Here is a 22,662-nt window from a genome sequence, read left to right as displayed (position 1 = left end):
ATGAAATCGGGGTTTTCTTGGCTGTAATTTGCTGAAGGACCAAAATGTGAAGTAGCTATGGCCATGACTTACCCTTAAATGGTCTTCTTATTATTTCCTTTATTTTTATATGACATAGGCATCAAACAATAAATCTAATAGAAATAATTGAAAATACAGTATTTTCAAAAGACTACCCTTTTATTTTGTGTCATTTTCACACAAATTTTGCATGTAGTATCATTTCTTTATCATATTATCAATCTGCAAACTCAAAATTGCAATATTATGGAAATATGAAATGTGATACCAATGTACCTATACCAAACAATGCATCATAGGTCTTATATATTTCTTTATATTGTAATGAATAGCGCCCCATGGGGTGACCTAGAGAAATTTCAACCATAACAAATAGTGAAGGTTGATTTGCTTTTCCTTTGTGGCAAATATGAAAATGATTGGTACTAAATAAAAGTATATATCCTGGGGATAAAGAAATACAAAGAAAAAAAACATAATTTTAGCATATTTCCTATGTTTTTCTTTATATTTTGGTAAATAGCACCCTCAGTGGGTGACCTTGAGAAATTTCAAATGTTGGATCATGTAGAGCATGAATTGCTCTACCCATGTGTCAAATATGACAGCGATACATCATATCATAAAGAAGTTATGGGGGCACAATGTGCCCCCTTGGGCCTGGAAGGGGTCGAAAGAGCTTGGGCTAACGTTATGATATTTGAGAAAATAATATAGTTATCGTTAAAAGTGTACTTACATAAACCAAACCAAATCACAACTCACTTTTGTTCTTGTTGTCATTTGAAGCTATACTGCAGTGCAGAAGCTACCATATAATTCAGTAATATATTTGGCGTTAAAAGGATTGATTATATTCCCATCACGCGTTGCTTCATTTTCGCAACGCTCATTGATTTACGTTGTTAGTTTGTCTACAATGAAACAATGCATTTTTGCTCGAACTTGCTGCAACAAAACGAACCTTTTAGATATGGGGCTCAAACAAACACACTAAACATTGAATAAAGAATGAAATTGTATTTTTTATCGAATCTAAATAAAAGGTAATCATTTCAATTCAGTTCACTTCCGTTTAATTTTAGTTCTGCATTTTCCATGAAAATAATACATGAATCATACCTACGAAATACGACCAAAACTCGCGTGATATTAATTTTCAATAGCGTGCCTCTATACTTTGTGCCACCGTTTTCAAATCTGTTTTAACTACACAATCTGGAAGATCAGAAATTATTATTTTAAGATAGTGGTTCCAAAACATTTATTACATGAGACTGTAAATTTACCTTTCCTTGAAAAAAAAAAAAATTCCCGCACATTCATATTCTTGTATCTGACAATTCTTGTATCTGCAGTACCAGTGCTGTTACAAACGTTGAAACGGTAAATTTGGTAAACGGTTTGAGTTTGAGAAACCGCATCATGAAACTAAATGGTACTGTTTGTATTGTATTCTATTATTTTCATCTTACCATTATGCATCAATGTTTATTGTATTTTACCATGGGAGCAAAACGTGTCTGAATAGATTTTATCCAAGTGCCTTAGGCAAACAAAGCGAAAAGTGTCTTTGTCAAATAAATATTTGTTGATGAATATGTTAATAATGAATACTGAACACTGTTGACTGGTTTCTTTTCTCACGTCATTAATACGTGCATGTAAACATGTTACGTGTGAATGTGTGTGTGTGTGTGTGTGTGTGTGTGTGTGTGTTTGTATTTATTTGGGTTTTTTTGTGTTTTTGTGTGTACAATTTCTTGCCTCTATAAAATTAAATCTATTATGCTAGAAATTAGCCTCAGGAGCATAACACAAGATATTTATATAAAGTGTATAAGTAGATTCTGGATCAAAATGGTAATTTTCTTTTTTGATCATTATCTATTTTTTCTCCCGTCAGTTGTTTGCTTTATGTATAGAATTTTTCACCTTTAAAGGACAAGTTCACCTTCATAAACATAAGGATTGTGAGAATGCAGCAATATTAGTAGAACACATCAGTGAAAGTTTGAGGAAAATTGGACAATCGATGCAAAAGTTATGAATGTTTAAAATTTTTGTGTTAGAACCGCTGGATGAGGAGACTACTAAGGCTAGTGATGTCATATGAGTACAACAGTATAAAGAAAATGTAAAGAAAATTCAACATATTTTCACTTTTTTCGCATAATAAAAGAGCACATGACTTGCCTCTTTCTAAAGGCAATGGGAATAATATTGTCAGTAACGAGCCAAGGGATGAAAAAGATGAAATTTTGTGAAATTCTCTTTATATTTTCCTTATATTGTTGTAAGCATGTGACATCATACACTGCAGTAGTCTTCTCATCCAGCGGTGACTGCACAAAAACTTCAAAAATTCATAACTTTTGAACGGATTGTCCGATTTTCCTCAAACTTTCAATGGTGTGTTCTACTAATATTGCTACATTCTCTCAATCCTTACGTTAATGAAGGTGAACTGGGCTTCAGTTCACATTCTTCCGCTATCTTGTGTTCATCTATGAAATCTCACGACAGAGATATACCCAAGTAGCAACAGATCCAAATCAGTCGGTTTTTTTTTTTTTTTTTTTTTTTTTTTTGGGGGGGGGGTCTTTTTTTCTGTTCATAGCAAAGGACATGGGTGAGGCGGACACGGTATCGGTTGTTTGGCAGTCTGGTCAGAATATGCCCCAGTAAACCTAGTTTAATGTCGCCAGGTTTTTATCGCAATCGTAAAGTCGTCCGCTCTTTACGGACACTATCTTCCCTCTATAGTTATCTACCGATGGCCGTGCCATGGTGGTATTAAAAAGGTTTTACGGCGCCCCATGTTGTGGTACCAATAAATTAGTTGGCTTATTTTTCCTCCACCAGCGACGTACCTTTCCCCACATTCCTTATCGCTGCTCAGCCCAAATTTTGGAGATTGTTTATACGATTGTGTCATTATTAATGCCACGAATGCATAAATGACCAGAAATCAATCGTATATCGATGGTATGTCCACTACAAAAATTCCTGCCCAAATAATATATGTGGTTATACCACGTACAACAGTCACGGTCACTATGATGAAATCTTGGGTATTGTTAATGCCATTCCATTCGCTTTTAAGTTAGCTATACTTCTTGATCCAATATTATTAGATTACTTTTACATGTAAGAGATTTTTGTTCTTCGCAGTTTGATGAAAAAATAAAACACGATAATGATCTGCGGATCAGTTCTATGTTTTCATCTTTCATATTTCACTGCTACACTACATCTCACCAATATTTCTGATAGACACCAACATTTTAGGTAAACAACTACTCTACTTTTAATTGACTCACTAAAGGGAAAATAAATCGAGTGGAATGTGAAAACTTGTTTGAAGTATATGACATTAATAAGAATATTATACACTTTGAAAATGTTTTTATTTTCAAAATTGTGATAGAGAGTACAGTGTATAGTTAGATAGACACAATGAAGACTAGATAAGAGTGCTCGTGGTTAGTTGGGTCAAGGGTCAATGCACCTCCCTCCCATCCCCCGATGAAAGAATAAGTCATGCATATTATTTTCTTGTTTTTGTGATTTTTTTTCGATTTTTTAGAATATCAATTTGATACAATCCATATGACCCCTGCAAAGCGGTAAAGGTATACTCTTCAGGTTCAGGCTATTTGGAGAACATTCTAAAATTTGAAATTCTAAAAATCCGTATTGCTTGGTAAAAACGTAATGTACCAAATTATGCTTCACATAGGCCCTATAGCATTCAGTGAACAACATATTGACTGAATTGTGACGTTTATTTAGGTCTAGTGCTTAAAAACAAGTATATATCATAACAAAGAACGTCAATTCAATATCATGATTACTTAAAACACTTCCGTTTTTCACAACACATCCATCCGAACAATACACCATTTGAGATACATTTGTGGGATATGCTTAAGAATACCAGCCCGTCGCCAAGCCTAAATCAAGCCCATGCAAGTCAGTTAGAAATGTTGACAAGACGTGTATTGACCAAAACTACAAAAAGAAGTATTGCTCACGATCGCTAGCGACAAGCACGGCGTCTTGTTAATGGTGATCTGTTTAGGGAGCTCTTTACTTAACCCTTATTTCTAGGAACAACTCCTTAAGCTCGGCATAACCCTCAAACAAACGTGCGCCATTCGATGCTGCGAAATACCGCTACAGTTTTTTTATATGTAAAAATAAACGCGTTCCCAAACAAGGCAGTAAATTAGACGTCGTTCCGGGCCATCAAACTGCAGTAAAAGTCGATCATTCTTATTTACGATAATCTTGTTTATGAAGCAAGTCCTTGCCTATAATATTATGGTCCGCTAGAATGTCGGCAAAAGACGAGAAATATCTTTGACCACGGTCCGTGACTGGAAACATACTCCCAAGAATGATGACGACACAAAGGCAGATTTCTCTTTGTCGCTACTTTTCATCTCTCTAGAAGAACATGAGAATTAAAATTCCTCTTATTCTACCCTCTGTCCCTACCCCCCCCCCCCCCCCCCATTGGCTGGACTGGTGGCAATGATAAAACTAATACAGATACGTCATGTACAGTGTATTGTCATTATGGAAGTTGTAAGTGAAGAAATGTACATTTCAGGTAAAGCCAATTAAAAAGACACCCTGCAATTGCCCTGAAAGATGTTGCAATGACCCGAAAATGAGGAAGTATAATCTTGGTTAAAGAGTATTATTTATCAGATTTTTTTTGTGTGTTTTGTTTTGCTTTTTTGTTTTGTTTAATCTTAAGTTAAGTTTAGTTTTGTTGTTATTTTCTACCTAGAAGTGATTAGGTGACATGCATTGTCACTTTCATCTACGACTTTGGCTGGGGAAGGAAATCCCTTTAGATGATTAACGTATTCTCTCCCTTTTACTCAGACTCAAATTGGTGCATACTAAGTTTACTTTACACACACTCTATCCATCTCCATGCAAGAACGCATGGAAAATACAAAATTAATATAAACATATTTATGAAATGCTGGTACTGTATCTATGTCTTTAATAATCTCCTTCTCTCTTTATTCCTCTTGTTCTGTCCTTTCACTTGGACTGTCCACATATCCATATCAGGGCCCCGTTTTATCAAAAGATAAAATCGATTTTAAATTTCCTTACAACACAGGCTGCCACAGACTTACAGTTGAAATCAACTATACAATCAATTTTAACTCTTCAAAAAACAGGGCCCTGTTATGTCTATCTTACACTCACACTTTTCACAAGTAAAGCGCCCAAAACTCCTCTAGAGACTGAGTAATCGAAGGAAGATGAAATAGGGACAGATATAAATATCCAAGAAGAGAATTTCCAGAAATATGAAATACTTTTTGCGATATCCGTTATCAAAGACGTTGACATTTACTACCAGTTACACAATGCTGAAATGACTTCTCAAATTTGCAAGCCGTTTTGTTTCATTGCCTTTGCGTTCATTATAGATTTATCTTACTCCTATCAGTAAGGTTAGTACCTCCTTAGTGCACTGTCGGTAGGGTACTTTATAAAAGTTAGATATAATCCTATCTCTTATGATATCTCTTCCCTCTGTTAATGTTTCTCGGGGTCATTTTTACATCAGATGATCGCGCGTGAAATCCAGGAATGCCCAACCATAACTAGGAAAAAAAAAAGACGAAGAAAAAAAAAAAAAAAAAAAAAAAAAAAAACCCACCCCAAACCCGCAACCCCTTCATAAATACCGGCTGACATATACTACCCATTATGTCGTTCACGGGATGAAAGGTACCTCCCAGTAAACTTGACCTGTGGCACGAGTGTATATGGGTGTAGATTCTTTTTTTTTTTCTGTCTGTCTTTTTGTTTTAACTCAAAAGAAACGCAGCACAAAATCCTACAAAGTTCAGTCCCACCAGAGTTAACCATAGTTATTACCCATTCGGCCATGTTTTGCTACGGTAACAGTTCGTTTTTCCTTTTATCCGAAAATGAAATAAGGTTCGTTATTCCGAAGGTTCAGTAATCGGAAAATGAAGTATAGTTCATTATTTCGAAGGCTTGTTAATCTGAAAATAAAATAAGGTTTATTTCGAAGGTTCATTATTCTGAAAATGAAATAAGATTCGTTATTCCAAAGATTTGTTAATCAAAAAATGAAAAAAAAAAAAAAAAGGTTCGTTATTCCAAAGGTACGAAAACAAAATCAGGTTCGTGATTTCGAAGATTCGTTAGTACGCATCTTCTTTTAATTTTTGGATTAACGAACCTTCGGAATAACGGCACAAAATGTTTGAATTTACGAACCCCGTTTCATTTTCAGATTAATTAAATATCTATGTATAGGGAATGTGTGTGTTTCGGAATAACGAACATCACCCGTTTGCTGTAAGCCACCGATCAAACCCCCCCCCCCCCAAAAAAAAAAACAAACCCAAAACAAAACCAACAACAAACAAACAAACAAACAAACAAACAAACAAACAAACAAATTCAACCTGACAAAATGGTGCTCAAACACTTGTGTGTCTACATCAGTCTTTCAGAGCCATGCTTTCTTCTTTAGACAAAGTTGTCTTTCTGTATGGCTGTGTGTCTCTCCCACTGTCCCATCATTCATTCTCTCAACGCACACACAAACACACTCGCACACACACACACACACACACACACACACGCATTCTTCACTCATTGGTCTTGCTCTCAGAATTTCTTCCTCTCTCTCTCTCTCTCCCCTCTCCCGTTTTTATACGAAATTAATGTGTCAATGAAAAAGATCACAAACTATACCACCTGGGTATGTGGACTGTGAGGAATATCATGCAATGCAATGCAATGTGAGTGAAGATATCCAGGGCCCTGTTGCATAAAAGTTGAAATCAAACATACGTCAGAAATCAAGCATAAGTCTCCAAAATACTCAATTCTGATTGGCTGATACCTGACTTATGTTTCATTTTCCGACTTATGTTTGAGTGCATCTTTTTATACAACAGAGCCCAGAGATTCCAAATGTATGAACAGTAATTTTCACTTTTACAACATACTTAATACGAATGTCACTCTCTGAGCAAATCTCGTCAGATTTAGGATTGTAAAAATAAGTTACTTTTTTATGTTGCTCAGGGCCCCGTCTTATAAAGCCTTCAAATCAATCACAAGTCCCCAAATCAATCGCAACTTGCATTGCAGCACACAAAAAACTTGTGATTGATTTCTATCACAAGTCTTTATAAGACAGGCCCCTGAAATGTGTGCAAGTGTATTGTTATCACCCAATTCATTGCATTTCATTTCACTTCCTTACTTGCAAAAGCAAAATAATCATCCCTAGGCTAGCATACCACAGTGTCCTGATCTTGATGACAACCTGTTTACATTCATTACAGCGGGAAAAACAAATACATGCATTGTATTCTAGTAAAACATAAAACACAGTCGTGTTTAATAAAGACAGGCAACGGCAGCAAGACAACACTCCACTACATAAGGCTTGAGAAAGTCCTCAGGAGAGGACGAAAGCTTGCCCTCTGCAATTCAAGGTTGGTTGAAGCTCAGTCATACAACAAAGAAGGCAATACACACTAATCAAACAATAATTCTCTTTAACGTTTCACTTCTTTATTCACAGGTCTACTAACAATGAATAACCCTCAACTGGAGTATCTCTTTTATCACTTTTTTTTTTCTTCTTTTTTTACACTTCACTTAGGTCTTATCACCCATTTGGCTGTACAGCAGACATGACCACATGCATAAACCAGAGACTCCAACCCCAAGCACCTTCTGATCTGGAGATTCTCCCGCCCGAAACCCAAGCAAACGGGAGACTCCAACTTGATGTGTGCGAAGCGCGAAGTTCCTAGGGTTTTAGATGTTCTCTGGTGCTATCTAAGGCTTATTTTTTCAACATACGATAGCAATAAGTAAGAAATCCTTTCCACCGGGAGACACAGAGCCAGGGCGGGAGAAATCAAATCTCAAACGGGAGAACGGGAGATTTTGCAATAATGGGCTTTCGGCGGAAGATCTCCCGTAGAAAACGGGAGGGTTGGAGTCTCTGATAAACCTTCCTGGGGAGTGACATTGAAAAGGACAAAGAACACACCATCAGGGGTAATAAACCCATTGTCAAGACATATACCACATTCCAAGACTGTGTGAAACAGGTCTCTTGCAAGAGAAACTTCCATACACAAACAAAAATGTGTCTTTTTTACCATTTTTTATTTTTTTTTAACTGTTGGACAGCACCTCTGTAGCTTCTGTTATAACATTTTCTTTTCCTTTTACACCTTTTCTAGTTTTAACTCATCGTCACATTCAAGAAATGACAATGTTGACACTGATATTTCTCAAATGAGTACAAATAAAAGGACTTCCCACTGTTTAGCGGATGAGTTTGAAGTTTGCTTGAAACAAAAGCAAGGCAGTATGTTGTACACAACCCTAGCAATCACTTGGTCATCTTTTCAAACTCCCACAATCCTCTAAGCTCAAATCTGATTGGTGGATTTTGAATAGCAGGCGATTGCTGCAGGTGAAGTGACTGACTGATGGTTCCAGTGCATACTAAAGGACAAAGACTTTTGCTTTTGTTTCTGTAGTTCTGCTTGTTTGTTTCTGTTATATGATATCTTGATTTTATTGAGAACATACCACCTTACCTGAACTTGACGTATTGCAGACTGATTGGATTCACACCTCCCCCTCCCTCTGAGAATAAATCTTTCATCATGATGAAAGTTAATGTACTTATGGATACCGGTCTTTTCAATGCAGTGCTATATCTCGCCTCAACCATCTCCCCCTTCTCCCACCCCCCCCCCCCCAAAAAAAAAGAACAAAAGTAGAGGGTGATAGCCTATGAATGGGTGTAGACAGCAATGCTCTGTATCTGTGATTTTCAAGACTCCATTCATTTCTATGACCATAAATGCAAAGAACATAATGCAATGTACATTAATTGCAAATCACAGTTCTGCTACATGAGGCATTTGACATGCACCAATTCAAAATTGTTGAAATGGTGTCATTTGGTGAACAAATAACATAAATAGACATACACAGAGAGAATGTCTCACCTTGCTTTATCTACTTTCCAGACCAATATTAAGAGGCAGTATTACATACAGGTAGCCCAGGTTTGTAGGGGAATAATCCTAATGTGTTTCACCTTCACTTACCAAAATGAGTGCAAAAGGAAAACTCATTTTTGTACATGATGGCTTACCTGTATTTTCACACGTGAGAGTGGTCACTGTTTCAATATACCTGGCATCTTTCATCAAAGGTATCTTCATGAAAACACCAATGATAACAAACTACGAACGCTGAAAAAGGATACACATATACTCATCACTAATTAATCATCAGAAGCATTTGAGTACCCTTTCGTCATTCTCTAAGAACAACACAAAACTCTACTGAGCATGAAGTGTCAAAGTTGTCAAGTTGAGATTTGATTTTTTTTTTTCAATGATGCGCTTAGAAACACCCGTATTAAGCGCTATATGAATGTCATTTATAAATTATTACTATATGTATTATCATCATTATTATGATTGGACTAGAAAGTAGTGAAAGCAAGGTCTACTCATAGGATACTTGGGGGTGGGGTAGAGGCTTTAGTTGTAGGTCATGTAGCGTGGGGTGGAGCTGAACTTGGCGTAGGCCTTGATGACCTTGTTGATGGCTTCCCTGAAATCCTTCTCGCTGGCGACCTTCTTCCTGGCCCGGATGGCGAACATTCCAGCCTCTGTGCACACGCTGCGAATCTCGGCACCTGCCAACAGACAGAGGGGGATATTTTGCATAAGAATGATGTGTTCCAGAAAAATTTGAAGATATAAAGAAAATATAAAGAAAATTAAAAATACCCTCACTTCTTTTGAACAATTAAAGAAAACTTGACATGCCTCATTCAGAAGGCAGGGGAATAATAATACCCTTAACACACATCTGTAACAAGTAGAGGGAAAAACACAATTGTTGAAATATCTTTATATTTTCTTTATATCATTCTATTCATGTGAAATCACAAACAGTACTAGTCTCCTCATCCAGTGATGGCAGCACTGCATAGGTTCATCCAATTTTCTTCAAGCTTTTGCTGATATGTTTTACTAATATTGTGTGTGCTCTGTGCACTCACAGAACAAATGTACAGGGTGCATCGCCAGTCTACACTCTGTGGTTGCTCCTTGGCTGCTAGTATGCTAGCAAGGAGTGCTGTCCATCATGAGGGGTAGGCCTAGTGTCTCGCTCTGCTTTGCATACTAACAGAGCAACTATACAGGGCGTATTGCTTGTAAGCACTCTTGTACCTACCTGTGTATAACCTCTTTGGATGGGATGGGGTAGGGCGGGGTGGGGTGGGGCAAAAAAGAGGTTAAGAAGGTTGACCCAGGAGTGGGGTATTGAAACTTACCTGTGCAGTTGGGACACAGTCTTGCCAGCAGCTCATACCTAATGTCCCTCTCTACACTCATGGACCGGGCATGGATCTTGAAGATGTGGGTCCGCCCCTGTACACATTAGAACATAGCAAAATGGTACTTTCACACATGATGAGAGCGCCACAGTGATTGGCATCTTAACAGTCTATTTCAAACCCTTGGTCCAACAGCAACATTTTGGCTGTGCGACGTTAGTACAAGGTTACTCTGAATTAAAATTGACTTGAGTGATTGAGTAAAATTATATCGACTGAAAGAAGATTCAATGCAATCAGACATAAAATTAAGAAGATACAAAAGACTACAGTTTTACATTTTTTTTTTCAAAAAAAAAAATTATGTTGGTTACTTGGTCATGAACCATGTATACAAATTAAATGTGGTGGTGATGTCTTGCCTCACAGCTCTCCTACTGGTTAATGATAAAAATCATAATCATTTTGGGATGATAATGTAGCAACTACAGTCTTCTCCCACTTCAAAGTTACAACTGCCAAGTTCTGTCTACCTCACGATCAATTGAGGCAATGCACATGGTCTAAAACTTTCAGTTTCATTTCATAAGAATTTACCAACAAAAGAATAATCACGTGCAGATCAGCGACCTTGTGAGATGAAGACATCCTCACCTTATGAACCCTAGCAATTTATATCTTGGATTGTGGTGGATTTTACTGTTTTGCAAAAAATGTGTGAAATCATATGATCCAACAACTTTCTAACTTGAAGTTCTTCATAAAACATCTTCCTCTCCGCTTGATTCTACCTATTCATTCTTGTAAAACTCAGAGTCGAAAGTGTTTCAATTTGACAAAACCAGGAAATTGATGCCCATCAGCTTCAGCAACCATTAGTGTGGTAATAGGTGACAGAGACTTATATTCACACAGCTTTCCACGATCTAAGATCGAAAATGTACCAACCTCAAGGTCAGGCAGGCCAAACTCCACTTTCCTGTCCAGTCGGCCGGGTCGGACCAGGGCGGGGTCTAGCGTGTCAGGCCTGTTGGTTGCCATGAGAACCTTGATGTTGCCGCGGGGATCAAACCCATCCAGCTGGTTGATGAGCTCCAGCATGGTTCTCTGCACTTCATTGTCTCCTCCCGCTCCATCGTCAAATCTCGCTCCTGGGTGGACATAAGAAAATATTTCCATGACGACACAAGAAATAGGTTATCAGTATGTTGTCATGTTGCACTTTTTTTGCTCACTAATTACAACAAAAATAATGAAAGATTACATGATATCTAAAAAGGAAGATCCAAGTACTGTAATGGGTTCATTCATATGGAATGTTTGAACAAATTATTCTGAATTAAAGATTGCTACATAAAAGCATGTGGGTAATAAATTTCCATTTCCTCTCTTTCCTGCTTCTCTTTCCATTTCATGAAGGTGGGGGAATTGGTGGGAGAAGGAAGGGATTGACAGTTCTTAACATTACCTTGAGAGAATTGTTTCAAGTATGTAGTCATGCTTAAAAACATAACAAGACAAAATCTTTGAAAAAGACCCCCCAAAAAATCCAACCCAAACCAAACCAAACAAAAACAAAATCACTGACGCTTGTGTGAGAGGAAAAAGGTTCTACTCTAGATGTAAACACAGGTTACCTATAAGGAATGTTTTGTGTGCATGTGTGCGTGGTTTACAGGGTAATGCAAACTGGTACCCGGTACATTAATCAATATACCAAGGTAATCAATTCAAATTATGATTGATATGTGCATACACTTTATTTGCATGTATGCTCAATATTCCTGCTCCTCAAATGATCAAATACAGAAGAGTGAATCTCTGCAGAATTTCTTCCTTTATCTATTCACTTATTTAGTTTTTGTGCATGTGTGTACAAATTTCATTACCTACATTTGATTTAGATTCATGCCTTAGGTTCAACATGAAGCTTACCTCCGATAGCATCAATCTCATCAAAGAAGATGAGACACGCCTTCTTCCCTCTGGCCATCTCAAACAGTTCTCTCACCATACGAGCACCCTGTTGGATTCAAAGTGGTGAAAGTGTAAAGGCAAACGATTGTGGTTAACTTCAACCTCCATTTTCCATTACATCACATTCCATGACTTGAAGTCACCTTCTCCGGTAGTACATTCACTAAAATCTCAAACTACAGTTTGTTGCACTGTTTTGATAAGACAGGTAAAGCTGACAAGCATCTACTTGCAGCTCCTTAGATTTACTCACTTCACTTGAAATGGAAAATCTGACACCAACACTAGAGACACATCACTGCTTCTCTTGACCCATCCAATTATCCAGACAGTCCTGATTTCCCATGAATCTTATCATCTTGACACACTTTTTTTTTTTTTTTTTTTTTTTTTTTTTTTTTTACTGCCAATACATTCCACATAATACCATAAACTACAGGAATGATACTACATGCTGAAATCATGAACTACAATATATTTTTCATCTATGTATTTCATTCCTTGTACACGATTATCAGTTTTCCAATATATAACTTGAATAACCCAACATTCTCATTCAATGATTTGATTTGACTCTTATAGTAACGACCAAACATTATCACTGATTATCATCACATATACATGTGTACATATCTACAATAATGATTAGTGTACATTTGTCGCTTTGCCATAGGCCTCTTCTTATTCATTGCTCTGTCTGTTCATTTCCATTGCTCAAAAACACCTCGTTAAGGGTGATGACTTACCTCTCCAACATATTTCTGCACCAGCTCGGAACCGATGACACGGATGAAGCAGGCATCTGTCCTGTTGGCCACGGCCCGGGCACACAGGGTCTTGCCGGTGCCCGGCGGCCCGTAGAGGAGCACCCCCTTTGGGGGCTCGATACCCAGGTTCACAAACCTCTCCGGCTGCAGAGGACATATGAAGGGGAAATCAAGGTGTGTAAAATGCAAAGTCTGTCATTTATCACCTACTGCAGATCAGACCAACACTGGGAGAAGATAATCTGAATCAAAATGTTTTGTTTTAGGTAGGGGAGGGCGGTTACTATAGTTGAAGGGAAATTAACTCTTTATGTGCCACGTTCGCACACCCGACTCAGTCCATGCCGTGCCAACTTTGCATATTCTGCTCAAACCCACAACCAACTTGCCCAAATCGATCGATAAATAAATCAATAAGCTGTAAGTGAGCTTCGCGTCTAGACGAAAAGTTCATCTGCCCATCGACTACAGTGAAGAAGACAATACACAAGATATTAGAAGATGATGTTGCAAAATATTGGAAGGAAAAGATAGAGCCACTCCTTTGCCAAAGAAAATTTTCAGATTAATTACTGTTTAGAAAGAAAACCTCACATGGAGATATATAATGTTTAATCTCCCTCGAAATATTTTAAAGTCTATATGTTTGCATTAATATATTTCTAGTTTATAGAATTGATATGATTGTTATAATGTTAGTCTTAAATATTATTGTTGATATCGGCGCATTAACTTCACAGATGTTATCTGTATTATATGTTCTTATAATTGTGATTTGCAACTTTTGATGTACACGTCACCTGCAATTATCTACATGGATAATTGACCTGGTTATGTATGTAAACACTTTCTTGAGTAAAGAAATGATTCAATCCCAACCCCCCCCCCCAAAAAAAAAAAAAAAATGCAGCAACACAATGAAAACATCACTCGCAATTACATTCCTCACACATGTACCTTGCATTGCATGATGGTGGAATAGGGGTGTCCCATGGACATATTTCAAGTGAATTCTGATTTTCTGTTGTGAATGAGTCTGCCAAAAAACACACCTCCCAGACCAGGTCAAAACTGTAGCTACATAGCGGAAGAAGCCAGGGAGCGTATCATCAACGAAGTGTAAAGGTACGATTCTGATTCCTAGGCACAGAGTGAAAGCAGTAATAATAGCAACGACAGTGATAGTAGAACAGAACATTTTATCAGTCCCACACATAGGTTCTCATGTCGAGATACAACAGACAGTGAAGGTCTTGATCCAGATCTCCAGCTGTTAAGACTCCAACGGGAGATGGAGGAAATATTTGAAAATAATTCCGATAGTGAAAATGAGGAAGAGAACGACACGCAAGAACAGGGATATGAGAAGGAGAGGGTTCGCTTGGACCACACAGAATGGAACCCAGAGTGGAGGAATGCACTACACGCCCACAGGAAAAGAACCAAGGCTATTCTTCGACCTGGGAGAAAATTTGCAACCGGTTCGATTCTTCTTCCAATTCTTCCCTGAAGGACTCTTTGAGATCATTGCTGATCAGACTAATCTTTACTCAAGGCAGTGCCTTGCCTCTCTCCAGCCACTACAGCAACATTCTTGATACCGCAAGTGGACTCCTACCAACGCACATGAAATCAAGGTCACTCCATGAACATTCTTGATACCGCAAGTGGACTCCTACCAATGCACATGAAATCAAGGTATTCATTGCTCTACAAATGGCAATGGGATTGGCGAGTTGATGAATTAACTAGATTTTTCTCCTGTCTGCTACCATTGTTGTCGTAAGCTCCAGACCATTGTTACAAAAAATACATGATGCTAAATTCTGTGCACAATTCTAATACATTCAAATTAATGATTTCTTACATCCGGTTGTTTTTATTGCACCTGATTGATATATTGCCCTCCACCGACACAAATTAGCACAGATTATTCCATGTTTTAGTAGTAGCCATGATAAAAAAAAGTCAACACAAGAATTAAATGAAAAAAAAAAAAAATGTACGCGGCACCAGCTGCTATAAGGGATAAGAACCAGCACGCACTTGGCTGTCAGACTGAAACTCAGTAATCTAGTGGTTACAACACCTGTCTAGTAATCATGAGATCTTTGGTTTGAGTCCAACCAAAGTATTTGTGCCCATGATTTTTTATCATGGTACGAAATTCCATCATAGCAATAAGAACTCTTTCAAAAAGCGGCACTATGTGTGGCATATTTCAAAACATTATCTTTGCTTCGTCCTTTATAAATTGTGTGACAACACATAAGAGGTGTAAATTAAAACTCACAAAATGGAAAAAGGCATTAGCATACCAGTATTTGCCCAATCTTTGTACCCTTTCTATCCTATTAATACTGCCCTTCAAGAGGTCCCTGGTAATAAGGTTATTAGCCCAGCATCACCAGGTACCCATTTCTACTCCTGGGCCCGGAGGGCCATTGTGTGTTAACATCTTGTCCAAAGATATTTGCACAGGGTGAGATTTGAACTCAGAGCCTCCTGATTAGGAGTCCAAAGTCTTATCCACTACACCACAGTGCTCCCCCCCCCCCCCCCCCCCCCCCCCGGTGAACTTACGTGTAATAAAGGCGTCTCCACCACCTCTCTGAGTTTGTCAATTTGTTCTTTACAGCCACCAACATCAGAGTAGGTGACATCTGGCTTTTCCTCCACCTGAAATACAAAATGTGTACAAGATTGTTAAACTGGAGCTATTTGACCAGTGGATATTCCTAAACAAAGTTACAGCCAAAAAAATGCTATCATATAGCTAATATTCAGTGACATTTGACTTTAAGTGATTTTGCCCAAACTCTACCACAGCCCATCTACACCTTATGATGTGTCAGTTGTACCTGTGCCCAATCCATCCCCATTTCCCTTTCAGAGTTTGATCTTATTGCTGTCCTTTCTTTCTCTTTTTTTTTTTTTTTTTGCTGCTGACTTCTTCTGGCCATCTGATATCAAGAAAGCACTATGCACTGACTGCTGTTGATGAAGGTTTTGTAAGTGTTCCATGTACGTTAAACATGTGGTCACTCTCTTGGTCTTAAAATCCTCACGACAGCCTTGACTTGAGCAGAACCCGACAAAAGCCTCTTGCTGCCTCGCAGAGTATTCTATCATTTTTCTTTTTCAGTCTCGAGTCTCATATTCTAATTTCAATGTTCTTTGAAGACCACTACAAGTATACACACAATCAAAAGACCCCTGAAGATATACGGTGATGCCCTCATTAGTATTACAATCCACTTTACTGGATATGAAGGTATGGGGCATGCACGTTCAGACGTCAGATGGCTAGAAGGAAGAAATCAAAGGCACAAACCTGCATCATTGTGACTGTGGGGTCAATCTTTGGTGGAAGAGGAATGTGAATCTGGTACTTGTTGCGATCAACTCTGCAGAAGTCAAAAATACAGAAGAGACAAGAAAATACATTGTATTATAGGGTGGATGAAATGACATTATGACATGGACAAATAATGTTACAAGTTGTTGAATGAAGTAACAGCAAATACTGATTACAGTCAACTCCACATAAGTAGATCTTGACAGGGCTGAGGAAACCACATCAACTTAGGCATTACTTGACTTTTGCGTGTACAGAAAAATAACACAAGAAAGGCTATGAATGTAAATTGGGACTTTTTATTTTAATCAACTTTGCTGATTATTTGACATATGTGCCACTGACTTGAACAGAGTTGACTGTATTTGATAGTTGGCATTGGCCGTATCTATATGATTAAGATTAATGGTTAGTTGTACTGGATGTTTTGTATTGCAGTCAGCTCACCCGACTCTCATCCCCTCCTCGATATCTGTCGGCGCCACATTGTCATGGAGATCGACGACAAACTTGGCAAACTGCTTGACGTTGATGATATACTTAGCATCCTCTGTCTCTGCGTTGATGATTTTGGTGCAGCGGGCGACCTGTAGGGGCTGTTCACTGGTCAAGGTTTGCTTGTCTGCCTGGAGATCCCATAGCGCTGGGTTGGCCAGACCAGTATCCGACTCTTTGATGCCTACCCGCCAAGAAAATTACACAGACAAGTCAATGATCATGACTCATCTAGCTGGGTAAGACTTGGTCAACATGGGAATAATTCCTAACTTTTAAAACTGCCGAGGAAAACTTTTTTGTTTGTTTTCATTTGCATTTGTCATTTTCTTCCAAACTTATTTTAAATGTAGATATTGGATGATTTCATCGACTTAGAAAAGGATCTGGCTTTTTTGTCATACTGAAACTCCACCCATATTGGATTTTGAGCATTATTTGGAATATTTATACATTAAATGACATAAACAAGATAATAATTTAACTATGTAAACATAATATGTTTATCACTGATAGCTTTGTCAACAAATACAAGCTTTGAAAGCTACATGATCACTGACATATATGTGAAAGCCAACTGAGTTTGCTCCTGAGAATACAACTTGTCTGATCTGTCTAACCACTGACTTCAATTCCATGACATTTGCTCCTGTAAAATATCTGCACGCTAAGCCAAGCATAAATTCTACCCACAAACATTACCCTAATCCTAATCCTCACACCAAACTAAACCCATGAAGCTGTCACAACCCTAACCCTATGTCTTTGGAGAAAATAAGACCGGAGCAATTGTCGCAGGAGCAAATGTCATGTCACCAATCCTGTCACCATCTTTCTTCAAACTTTGCTATTCAAAGATAAAAAGAGAGAATAAAAAAACAAGTACCTGTTAGTTCATTCACTCTTTTCACTATGGCTTGAATGTCGTCTTCCACCTGTTTGATTGTTTTTGTGTACGGACCAGCTCCCTGTAAAGGAACGAACATGAAAGAAAGAATGAAGACAAGAAAAAATAAGTAAATGTTTGTGACAAAAGCACTCTATAAAAAGATGTTTGCAGTCTTGATATTCCCACTTTATAGCACCGGAATGTTAAAGGTACGGTATAGTTGTGGTTGAGCGGTGGCTTCAGGTTTCCGACTTTTTTGATGAGATAATGAGAAACCTCTCATGCAATGTGAAAGAACATGTAATTCCAATAGGAATCCAAGGTTTATTTGATGAAAATTGGTTTTGAAATGGCTGAAATATCCAAAAACAATGAATACTAATAAAAGGTGGGACCCACATTTTATTAGGATCTCTTTGTTTTACTTTGTTTTGGAAATCTCAGCCATTTCAACACCAATTTTTATAAAATAAACTTTGAATTACCCTTAGAATGGCATGCTTTTAAACATTTCATAAATGGTTTCCCAGTGTCTTAATACATATATACATATATTATATATATATATATATATATATATATATATATATATATATATATATATATATATATATAGATAGATACCATCATATCAGATATTTGTAACCAAACATTAATATTTTCAATCATAGTAAATGAACATCTTCTATGATCTGTACAAAGCCTTCTCAAACTACACAAAAACTACATGTACATGACTAATTATTTATGTGTTAAGGTTTACTTATTGCATGGAAAAGTAGTAGGACTGTAGATGGTTTGCAGCACATCTTGTGTACAGACCTATTTGAAAAAAGGACTACCGGAATTTTTCTTTCTTGGGCAAGTTCTCTAGTTGAAGAAACATTAAACAGTTCTTTTCGAGATTTCATATACCACGCATGGGGACATGTAGACTATCTACTGTACAACCAGCTTCTGTGTCGTTCAATTGTAATCTTTGTTAAAAATACATGTACGTGTATTCATGCTCTTTTTTTTTGGGGGGGGGGGGGGGAGGGGGAGGGGTGTTTCATAGCATGCATCATAATTATTACTTAAACTATGTGCTGGAAACTTCAGTGATGTACAGTAGTCATGATAATCTAATATACCTGTGCACTATACTCACATATGTTTTTAACAGGGCAATATCTCCTTCATCAAGGGCTGCAACAGAGAACACACAAAGATTGATTAGTATGGCAGGTTTAGACATCAATATGTATATTTGCTTCAGCTACAGTCCTCCAACACATAATTGGAGCACTGCAAAGTTAAGTTTGAAATCTTAAAGGGCGTGTACAGTTATGGTCGGGGTGAGGATTTAGCTTTTAACGTTTAGCCAGATATGCAGAAGTCACTCTATGAGATGTCAAAGAGCATGCGATTCTAAGGGGTATCAAAGTTTATTTGATGAAAATCGGTTTTGAAATGTCTGAGATATCCAAAAACAAGGTGAAACAAAGAGATCCTAATAAAGGTGGGGCATGTCGCCTTTTATTACTATCACTTTTGGGGATATCTCAGCCATTTGAAAACCAAATTTCATCAAATAAACGTTGAATCCTTCTTAAAATCACATGCTCTTTCACATTTCATAAGAGGTTTCTCATTTTCTCACTTAGGAATGTTCAAAACATGAATCCTCACCTCAACCAGTACTGTACAGTCCCTTTAACATATCACATATATCACATACTGTATACGCTGTTATTTTCATGAATGAGGGAGCATGGACATTTTCGCGAGATGTTGTTTTCGCGAATTGACACAGAGCCCTTCATGAGCGCACTATTACCTCAGTGCATAGTGACATTTTCGTGCGTTGTTAAATTTGCGGTCCAACTGTGATTCGGGAAATTTACAAAAATTGAACATTCGCGAAAATAACAGCTTATAGTACAGTATCACAATGTCATTATGAGTTGTTTGAACACAAATTTATCAATCTTATAATGAATATATTGTAACATTAGACTCTCTGAAATGTAAAAAGTTCTCTGGATTACACTTCCAGTAGGGTAAGGGCACCAGTATTCGGTCAGCCCCCGGTATTCGGTCACTTATCACTAGTCACCAGCCAGCAAGTTCAACTGTCACAACACACACAAATCACATTAATTCACATACTGGCACACTCATTCACAACAGGAAACTCCCTTAGCCCCCTCCAAAAATCCATCCAAAATCCCAAATTTTACCGTCAAAAGTGCAGAATCGGTGCTACTTTCCAAAAGCGCGCGGATAAGGCCCAGTTTTAAGAGTACGGGTCGCCAAAAATGCGCTAAAAATCAAGAAATACGCCGTTCCCTCGCGGAATTTTTCGCCTATCACAAGCTTGGAGTGTAATGGTATCCTCAAAAAAGCAAAAGAAAAACAAAATTTCCGTACGTGCCGATACAGTGTCCCAATGTACAAGGGTTGAATGGAAGTGCCGAGGCCCCAGTATTCGGTCACCAATGGTCGCCGCAACGTCCCCGATGCAATTTTGCGCCAACAAGGTAGCGCGCGCGCGCATTTTTCAGCTGCTTTGAATACGCATTGACTTTGAACGTGCACATCGCGTGACCGAATACTGGTGCTGGTGACCGTACACTGGGGAATTTTCAAGGTGAAATATTTCGGGATTTTGCGCAATTCTGTGAGATATTTAACAAAATGAAAGTTGAGATTAAAGAAATTTGATATATTTCACATACATTGCTGTAGATATGATGTATGTATGTATGTATTATTTTAGTTTGAAAAATATTGCAAAAAAGCTTAAGTGACCGAATACTGGGGATGTTACCCTATAAGCTATAAATTTATTCTCAAATCTATAAACTTTTGTCATGTTCTTGTCAAACTACAAGTAATGCGCTATTAATACTGCGAATAGTGTATAAAATGGCACTCGCGAAATTAAAATGCACACGAACATTCCTCGTTTTGCAGTATAGTAAGCCTAGCCTATGCTAAAAAGTCCCGCGCATATTGAATGCCATTATCATGATTATTCTGCAGAGATGTGCGGTCATTTTATGTGATATGTGTGTGTGGTATACCACGCTGTCCGGTACTGTTCATACCCCATGCTCTATGATAATATAGAACCTATGGGGTATTTTTTAGACTAAGTTGGGGTCATTGTCATGTCAGGTTGTGTTAAGAAAAAGAAGGGTAAATTTAACGTTAAATTTAAAAAGGAACAAACAAAAGACAAAACTTCATAGGCAAAACTAAAACAAAACAATTCACCCTAAAGAAATACTAATAAAGATAAAAGGAACGGGCCCAGCACAAGAGGGTAAAGCTGTGTGCGGGAATGTGAAACAATTGAATGAGCTATTCAATCATGATTGATGTCGATTCATGAGTCTGAGAGAAACAATGCAATGGCAATGCTACCTTTTGACAAGTCAATGACATGACAACACTACACTCTACAGACAGTTTTCATTGTGGCCAACCGGTGGCGTTGACATTAATGTGCTTACCTTGTATAGGTTTTTCCTCCTTGTCCTCCGTTTTGGTTTTGCGCATATCGTCTCCTAAGTGGTCAGGCATTTTGCTTATTTGCGTACCGTCGTTGACCTAAATTCTGTCTTAGAAAGTTTGGACCAACCAGTTCAGATGCAACAACAAGGTTGTCTATTAGTGGGACTGATGTAAAAGTTACATGAATCAACATATTCTCCAAAATGAAACGGGTGAAAATTATCCTTATTTTTTGTTATTTTTATTAAAAAATATAATATTTTCAATAAAATAAATTATTTATGACTATATGTATTTTTAAGTACTATTCATAATCTTTTTTCAAAGACATTTATTACTTCTGTTATTTGGAAAAGTGAACTTTTCCTTACAAATTGGCACAATTGCTAGCTTACGTTCATTCGTTCTCTAAAGATATATTTTTTAATAATTAAGAGCACCTTAATTTTGGAGAGTTTTTGAAAAAAAGATGAAAATCATTACTCGATACTTTCATAAAAAATTTGTATTAGATAGATCTACAAACTTTGTCCTACGAAAAAATTGAAACAATGTAATACTAATGTACCAGAGAATGCATATAAATGATATAGGGTCTGAACCACAGTTGCGCTCACTATCAACGGAGATGAGGTAAAGTAGACTACCAATTTTGCTAGAGCATCCTCCACTCGCGGATCACTCGCAGTGCACAGTGTGCTAGGCATAGCTAGCCGGGGAAGTACACTGTAGTGCTATTGTAGCTGAGACGAGTGACAGGGGCCGTGGTGTGTGCAGCGTAGCGTGATTTTTGGGTTTCAAGCGGAGGAAAACAGGAATGCCGAGCGGCCGAGGGACAGCGCAAGTAATATGCCTTCGCGATTCGAGTTTTAGGCATTTAGGTAGCTAGGTGATTACTATCATCGAGTATTTCTTTCAAAAAGAAGGCAGAAAGAACCTCGTTGAATGCGATACGATACGACGATACGCCTCATCCACAAAAAGCAGGACCGGCACAGCTGCAGCAGAGTGGAGCGAGCGACGCGACGAGGAACTCCTCCAGACTCCAGGCAGCTGCACCACCGCTGCGCTGCGACCTGGACCTGGCTGGCCTGCACCCGTTTTCCAGCATTTACAAGGCAGTGTATAATGTACAACTTTTGTACAAGAGACACCCTGTACACTTCCTCCTGTTTTCAAGCCTGATACTAGTAGATATAGAAAATGAATTTCGAACAAAGAGAAATTAGGAAAGCTTCCAGCT

At 37.9% G+C, this 22,662-nt stretch overlaps 1 protein-coding gene across 1 annotated transcript; it reads right to left on the bottom strand.

The window, feature by feature from the left end:
• Positions 1 to 8,837: 8,837 nt before the first annotated feature.
• Positions 8,838 to 21,568, bottom strand: LOC140239240 (26S proteasome regulatory subunit 7). Its single transcript, XM_072319118.1, has 11 exons — positions 21,419 to 21,568; positions 19,069 to 19,106; positions 17,916 to 17,997; positions 16,982 to 17,213; positions 16,511 to 16,583; positions 15,760 to 15,855; positions 13,156 to 13,320; positions 12,368 to 12,455; positions 11,381 to 11,583; positions 10,430 to 10,526; positions 8,838 to 9,784 (listed from the first exon to the last, which is right to left on the bottom strand). Exons 1-11 carry the CDS (start codon positions 21,486 to 21,488, stop codon positions 9,627 to 9,629), a joined length of 1,302 nt encoding a protein of 433 aa, XP_072175219.1. The 5' UTR covers positions 21,489 to 21,568; the 3' UTR covers positions 8,838 to 9,626.
• Between the last annotated feature and the right edge of the window lie 1,094 nt (positions 21,569 to 22,662).

The sequence above is a fragment of the Diadema setosum genome, chromosome 15 (assembly GCF_964275005.1).
Source record: "Diadema setosum chromosome 15, eeDiaSeto1, whole genome shotgun sequence".
NCBI lineage: Eukaryota > Metazoa > Echinodermata > Echinoidea > Diadematoida > Diadematidae > Diadema > Diadema setosum.
The sequence above is the reverse complement of the archived record's forward strand: the minus strand, read 5'-3'. Positions and strand labels throughout refer to the sequence as shown.